Source organism: Cariama cristata, unplaced genomic scaffold (assembly GCF_000690535.1).
Source record: "Cariama cristata isolate BGI_N322 unplaced genomic scaffold, ASM69053v1 scaffold12336, whole genome shotgun sequence".
In the NCBI taxonomy this organism is placed as follows: Eukaryota; Metazoa; Chordata; class Aves; order Cariamiformes; family Cariamidae; genus Cariama; species Cariama cristata.
The window spans coordinates 7311-15526 of NW_009621592.1; the positions used below are offsets into that span (position 1 = coordinate 7311).

Consider the following 8216-nt stretch of genomic DNA (forward strand, 5'->3'; position numbering starts at 1 on the left):
TACCTCACCACATGCAATGGTTTTCTTTACCTTTTTCTCACAGCAAAACAAAACATGAGGCTTTCCTATGTGTCTAATCACAGCTAAGCACAGACTGTCTGAACTGAGGGAGTAGCAAATAGCTGTCCCTTCTGTTTCCTCATCCAGCTGCAGCCTGGATCTGTGTTTGGTTTTTCTCTGAAGAATGAACTTCTCTGTAGTGTTTAAAGGCCTGAGCCCATGCTGCCTTATTTAATTCTGTTTAAAAAAAACACTGAAGAGTTCTGAACGAGTTGCACCAACTGGTGCAATAGTGCTAGTTCTGATTTGTAGAAGAAGCTTCTATGAAATTCACAGTTGTTTTTAGTGCTAAAGTCAGCAATGTTTCAGACCCCCAATAAAGAATGCAATGGAGTTTTCTCCAGCCCAGCCAAATACACTCTGCAGCAGGTGTTTTGAACTGCACTTTATTCCCATCTAAAATAATGGATTTGGATGAGGAGTCAATACCAAAGAAAATGTAAGAGATAAGTACTTCGGGAAGAAACAAAGCAGACTGACAAATCTAGAAGAGTGGTATTTCAGATGGTGGCTTAGGAAGACAAAATCTAGTGTTGAACTAATTCAGGTTTCTCTAGCAAACTGCACTGAAATCCATTTCACCAGCCAGTGGAACAAAGCGTGTTCAGCAGACTTGCAGCTGAGGTCTTGAATTGTATTTTATCTTCAGGGCTTGAATTGTATTTTATCTAAAGTCAACAGGCTAACAAAAGGTCCCCAAGTAAACCATGTTGTTCCTACTATCCCAAGATCTTTTGCGTGAGCTTTGCATCTCCCTGAATTCTCAGGTGCTCTGTGATGAGTTTTGCTGGAGCTCCCTCCCATGCATCTGGCTCAGGGTCATCTTTCACACTCTGCTCGTCAGTGCTCACACCCCTACCCTGTCACAGAGAAAGAAAATCTTGTACATATTCCTAGTTTGGTCTGCAGACTCAGGCTGTTCTTTAAGCACTAGCTGTGAATACCAGCTACCTCTGAGTTGCTGTCTTCCAGCTCATGAGCCCAAAACCTGCTCCCTTCATCCTCTGGATCATGGACATTCATCTGAAAGTTGACTTCTGGCTTTTGAAAAGGATTGGTTGCCCAGAGACCATCCCACACAGAGCTGTTGTTCAGAAAAACAACTTTCTTATCTGCATTTCTTTCATTTTCTTGCCACACCTCTCCACTCTAGTACCATTTCCTTATGTCCCCCCAGAGGAGATTTCAGGACAAGAACATATTACACATCTCTAAGACTGTGCATGACTTTGGGAAACAGAAAACCTACCTCCTTTATTCAGAGACACAAAACTTCTATGCTGTAAGGAACTATCCTTTTCAAAGTCCCCTGTCTTTTCATTATGAGGAAAGAGAAATAAATATTGCCTTCACAGAAACAAAATAAATATTCCTTCTAGACCCATTTTAATACTCGATACCTTATAAAGATAGATTCTCATGAAGTAGTCTAGCCATTTACTTGTTGAATTGATTTTCCTTGATTGCCAGTTTAGACAGAGAAATGAAGACCTAGCCATCAGAAAGAAAAAGCTGGTAAGAACACAGGTCAGCCACAATACAAGCAGAGAACCAGAAGCCTTCGACTAAGAGGTGTTAGAGAGGTATTATTATCAGCATTCTTGTAGCCAGAGAAATATTGACATGCCATAGGCTGTTCCAGCAGCTGTCAAGTCATAATCAACTGCTGTTCTGTGCAAATTTTCTGTGCTCATCAGTGCTTCTTCTCCTCTTTGTTTCCTACTAGCACTTTCAGAGTGGTTTTCTGGTGCATTCATTTCCCTGAATGTAAGTCATCTGGCATATTAGCTTTCTTTGAATGCAAAGGAGAGAAAGTCTTCTTTCCTAAGTGGACGGATGACCCTTGAAATCAGATATCTTACGTTTACAAATTAATAATTCATTTTCAGTGGTTATTCTTTTTTTTTTTTTTTGCCCCCCTTGGTGAACACTTCGCTGATAAATCTATTTGCTGGAATGTTCATTTTAGCAAAATCACAGAGAGCAAATCATGGAAGAGAACTTATGCAGCTGAGGAAAATATTTTTGTAAAAGCAAGTGAATATTTCCAGACTCTTTCTGTTTGCAGCATTGACTTAGCTCTAGTTTTTGTTTAAAAACAATACCCTAGCAAATTTTTGTATTAATGAACTGCTTCCATTTTCCCTCAAGAGGTGGTTTAAAATGCAAAGGATACAGTACTATTTCACCAAGGATCATTCCACTATCTACATTTCATCCAGATATTACAGGTGATGGCTTTGTGAATTTGAACAAAAAAGTACTGTAGGAGACCTTTTGTACTACCAAAACAAATTAAATCAAAAGTCAAATTAGATCAAAAATCTGGTGGAATCTCAGTAGCTGCTTTTTACTAATTTTCTCCCAGATGAGTACATTGCTTGACGGAAGTTACAGTTACTCAGCAAAGGTGATTCTGGCTCATATAGTAATAAAATTAATAATAATAATAAAAAAAAATCTGATGGTAAAAGTATTTACCTAAAATCATTCCAAAAAAAGGAGCTGAAGTCGTAAGCAAACACAGAAGTTTGCAGAGAATGGAAATCGCCACTTGAATGTGAATAAAATTATAAATCCTGATAAGGAAATACCAGAAGACGAGTAAGACTAGAAGCTTGTAACAGTCATGTCAAACTCTCATGTCTTGAGAATATATTTGATTTATAAAGGACCAGACTACAAAAGGACCCATCTAGATAAACAACAATGACAAAAAAAAAAATCTTTATTGTTTCATCAAAGGGAAACTTGCACGATCAATGTCTTGAGCTGGCAGGAACATGCTTCAGGGAAAGCTGAGTCATTCTTGCAGCCCCATGACTGTAAAATTCCAGCTTACTCACCAGAGACACTGAAACACAGAAGTTGGTAAACAGAAGATAAGAGGATCAGAGAAAAATGGGGGAGTGAAAAACAAAGAAAAACAAGGAATTGCTTTTTCTAACTTCAAGCAAAACTTGCAGCCATCTCTTTTCTACTTAAGGAGAAGTAATACTCTGCTTGGCTGTTTCACGGAAACCCTTCATTGGTTTTATTTTGTATCTCCATCTCTGCCTGGCATCATTATTGAATAGAGGCTGGATTTAGAAACTACAAATGAAATGGTTCACCAGGGCAGAAAGTTATACTTTGAATTTCGTTCAAGTTAAGAGCCTTCCAGGTTATGCACACAAACCTCTCCACTCCTTACAAAAACATTCCTTGCTTTTGGGGGGGAATTGGGGGGGAATTTTGGGGGAATCCTTGGCTATGTGTCCTAGTCACCAAACAAAAAATGGCAGCAGTGCAGAAGGCCCTGGATAGATCAGACTCAGCCATATACTCTTGTCTTGTAGGATTTTTGCCCATATCTTTGGAAAACAAAAAACAGCCAGAAGCTGTCAGGGCTCAAGTTGAGAAAAGTAGATCCTATTTCCTTTTAAAACATTCTTGGAGTTACCACTTGAAGCTAATCGTTTTCATTTTTACTGTTTTTACAGCTGTGTGGAAAGGAATTTAACAGAATGCACAACTTAATGGGACACATGCACTTGCACTCGGACAGTAAGCCTTTCAAGTGCCTCTACTGTCCCAGTAAATTCACCTTGAAGGGGAACCTAACCAGGCACATGAAAGTCAAACATGGGGTCATGGAAAGAGGATTTCATTCTCAAGGTAATATTTTTCACCAAGGTTATTCTCTGAGAGATTTGAATATACATATCAGTAAACCTAAATGGGCTTTGTACCACAGGTCCGTGATCCTGTACCATAGATCACAGAATCATCGAGGCTGGAAGGAACCTCTAGAGATCATCTAGCCCAACCCCCCTGCCTAAGCAGGTTCACCTAGAGCAGGTTGCACAGGATCTCATTCAGGCGAGCTTTGAATATCTCCAGAGAAGGAGAGTCCACAACCTCTCTGGGCAGCCTGTTCCAGTGCTTTGCCACCCTCAAAGTAAAGAAGTTCTTCCTCATATTCAGGTGGAACTTCCTATGTTTCAGTTTATGCACGTTGCCCCTTAACCTGTCACTGGGCACCACTGAAAAGAGTCCGTCCCCATCTTCTTGACATCCACACTTAATGTATTTATAAGTAGTGATGAGATCCCCTCTCAGTCTTGTCTTCTCCAGGCTGAACAGACCCAGGTCCCTCAGCCTTTCCTCATAAGGGAGATGCTCCAGTCCCCTCATCATCTTCATTGCCCTCTACTGGACTCTCTCCAGTAGTTCCTCGTCTTTCTTGACCTGGACACATAGCACTCCAGATGTGGCCTCACCAGGGCAGAGAAGAGGTGGAGGATAACCTCCCTCGACCTGCTGGCCACACTCTTCCTCATGCACCCCAAGATACCATTGGCCGCCTTGGCCATGAGGCCATATTGCTGGCTCATGGTCAACTTGTTGTCCACCAGCACTCCCAGGTCCTTCTCCGCCAGGCTGCTCTCCAGCAGGTCAACCACCAGCTTGTACTGGTGCGTGGGGTTATTCCTCCCTAGGTGCACGACCCTACATTCACCTTTGTTGAACTTCACCAGGTTCCTCTCGGCCCGCCTCTCCAGCCTGTCCAGGTCTTGCTGAATGGCAAGCGCAGCCTTCTGGTGTATCAGCCACTCCTCCCAGTTTTGTATCATCAGTGAACTTGCTGAGGGTACACTCCGTCCCTTCATCCAGGTCATTGACTAATACGTTAAACAACACCGGACCCCCGGGGAACACCACTAGCTACAGGCCTCCAGCTAGACTCTGCACTGCTGATCACAACCCTCTAAGCTATTGTATTCAATCCTATTGGAAGAGATTGAATCCCATAAGCCTGGGAGTTTATTAATTATTTATATTACTCCAGTGCTGCAGATTAGAGATCCCTAAGGTAGTGACCCTTGTCTCAGAGACCTTTCAGACTAGACATCTGATGGCACAGAAGAACAGACCAAGATGAAGTACTAGACAGACACAAAATGAGACAGTATTTGTGAGCACAAAGGGAAAAAAATTAATACACTAAGTTGCTGTCATCAGATGTTAGGGAGAATAGTCAGTAGTGTGAGAGCAGAGGATTTATCAAGACATGCCAAACATTCTTGTACTTAAGGCCAGGGCTCCCCATCCATGACTGTGAGAAGCTGCAATATTCGGAGCAATATCCAGAAAGTGCAATATCCGCAGCACCACAGATCTTCTCCCAGCATGTGGGGACTCCAAGACACAAATGGGAGCGAGCTGGTGGAGCGTCAGCCTTAGCGAGGCTGTGGCACATGTAGTTGGTCCGGGGAGTGGTTGGATGACATGATCTTCCTTACTGAAGGTGCAGTTCCATTATTTTTGAAGAAATGTTACAGTTTCGAGGGGCTTGATTCCCAGAAGCTGACAGACTGCAGCCTAGCACCCATGGACAAACAGGCATTTTTCCCCAGACACATCTGGTTAGGATTTTATAGTTTTTCTCTCATGTTTGAGGTACACCATAAATCGTAAATTCATTCAAAGCTGTCAGAAGTGGAAAATCTAGAAGATTTCATGGGCCTTGCTCACTACTTATTGGATTCCAGTCTGGAATGGGAATGGAAGCCTGAATTGCTCTACATCCACGAGCCTTGGTTATTGTGCATGGCATTGACGTAGCTGACGTTAGGTGAAGGCCATAGGCTCAAGACCCAGTTTACAAAGAAGCATGTAAATGGGAGGAGACACTGTTCTGCCACCTCAAAGTATATGGATTTTTGACCACCCAGGGTGTCCTGCAAAGCATTTCCTTTCTTCCAGCTACCACGTGCACGTCCTAAAGTCAACCTCGCGTATGCACACATGCCAATGCTATCTAAGAAGGTGGGTGAATCAGGGACAATTGTTTTGAGAGTTTGAGTATCCAAGATTTTTTTTTATTAAGACTTTCTGGGTAAATAATTTTTTCATGGGTAAGATTTCTTGGTGTTCCTCAAATTCAAGCTTTAGGGCAGCCTAGTATATATGTAAAACACATACTGTAATGACACTTAGCATAAAATTTACAAAGATCCTAACAGGTAATGAAATAAATGGCTCTTTTTTTCCTGTAAATCTCCTACAGCACTATGCTAGTTATACAATTACTTGTAATTGAAGACAGCCTAAGAGCTTTTCAGTGCGCAGAGATTCTTTAGCCTTTGAAGCTTATTGGACACAAGAAATTTGTAAGGGTTGCCACCTGCTCATGAACCATTTTAACAAATACAACCTGTTGCAAAGTAGCAGCTTTATCTAGTGAGGCTGCATAGATTCTGCAGAAACTGGCTTTAATTACTGAGGGGAAAAACCAAACGAAACCAAACCGAACCAAGTAAAACAGTAGCTTCGTAAATTGGGTGAAACCCGCACCCCAGTACTGTCATTACTCTTTTATTTAAGATGGACTATGTCTGCAGTATCTTCTTTGGTGCATCCTGATCTCAGGATGTATTTGAGTCCACATATGCCTCCTGGGTAATGTCTGGATTTCCAGCAAGAAAGGAGACAGTCTGACAAATATTAAGACAAACCGGATCCAGGACTACACTCAGACTTATACTGCACCACTGAAAACCATCATTTGTTTATAATAATTTCCTCAAGCTGAAGCACTGTCTAGTGCATAGAGCTTTTCAGTGGCATGAGTGGCTTCTCAGTGCATGAAAGAGGAAAAATTAAGGAGACTGGAAGTCGTAGACTGCCGAGACTTGATTGTATTTTCATTTTTGAAGTAGTAGCTTTGAACAAGAATGTCTACAGAACAAACACATTAACATGTTTTTAATCTCTTCCACTACTCTGGAAAAAAAAATGTACAAAACCTCGGACTTTGATTATGGCCTGTGGTGCTTTAGATCAAAGTTTTAATTTAAAAAAAAATAGGAAAGAGGAAGTGGGTAGGTTCACTAGCAAAAATAGTTTACAAGAGGCCATTTCACTTTTATTCCTAGCTCCCTCATCAAGTGTCTAGGATGTACAGCACAACATTTTCTGTATCCTGACCTGGCTGTGAAGTGTATATAATAGTACTTCTTTTAACAGTGTCTCAAAGGAGAATCCATGAGATGTAAACAGTAAAGTACTAGGAGATAGATGGGTGGAAGACAAAGATAAAGTATGAACTAGAAAGCTGCCTCAAGTTTTGTTTTTTAACCATGTATCACATAGTAAAATTTCCTATATAAAAATTGTTAATTTTCTCCTCCCCTCAAACTACTACAAGGTTTTGGAAGAGGAAGAATTGCTCTGTCCCAGACAAATGTTTTGAGAAGCTTGGAACAGGAAGAGCCCTTTGATCTTTCCCAGAAAAGCCAAGGGAAGGGAATCTCATTTCATTCTGATGGCGAGAGTGCCAAGGGAAGTTCATGCCAGGAAGAAGAGGAAGAGAACTGCTATGAGGCAGAGCAGTACAGCCCTGCCATGTACCACCACGATGACAACAAGCTGTATGTGGCTCAAGATCTCTCTGTGAAACCTGAGTGCACAATGAAGGACTTCACAGAGTCCTACTGCAATGAGAAGGAAGAAGTGCTAAGTGAGGAAAGACTGCAGAAGAGAACAGGAAATTCAGACAAACAGGAGATCCAAGGAGAGAAAGACCTCGCAAACAACAAAGAACACCTCAGCTTTAGATCCTTTGAAAAGGCCAGACTTGGCCACTCTCTCCCGGATTACTTGTATTTCAAGCACAGGAACAAGAGTTTGAAAGAATTGCTGGAAAGAAAAATGGAAAAACAAACAATGCTTATAGGCATTTAAAATGGACATTTTAAAACGAGTGGAAAATGGGGATCAGATAGAATTTAATATGAACTCTAATTTACTAAAGCCTGGAAGTTTTTAGTAGACTTTAGAAATAAACAAGCCAAATTAATAAAAATAATTTAAAGTAAAACACATACATTAAAGGAATAAAGTAGTCCAAGGTCACCAAGAAATGCAATAGATATTGAACAATAACATTTTTATACTTATCCATTTGATGTATAAGCAGACAGTGGGGTAGGTACAGAAGTTTATTTTCCTTTATCTGGGGTGGTAGAGACTTATAGATAATTTTCTAGTTATCAAAAAGCAACATACTTTAGCATTTGATTTATTATCTGACTAAGTATATATGAACACTTCTAACCATATGTCTCAAAAAAAAAAATATCTGAAAATACTAAGTATTTCACAGTATAAGC

The 8216-nt window shown here is 40.8% G+C and overlaps 1 protein-coding gene across 1 annotated transcript in view; it reads left to right on the forward strand.

The window, feature by feature from the left end:
• Positions 1–7834, forward strand: part of ZNF366 (zinc finger protein 366) — a 13702-nt gene extending 5868 nt beyond the window's left edge. The window contains exons 3-4 of the mRNA XM_009702023.1: positions 3543–3717; positions 7253–7834. Of these exons, the coding sequence (XP_009700325.1) occupies positions 3543–3717; positions 7253–7788 (711 nt within the window). The 3' untranslated portion in view covers positions 7789–7834. The remainder of the gene's footprint in view (positions 1–3542; positions 3718–7252) is intronic.
• Positions 7835–8216: the final 382 nt, after the last annotated feature.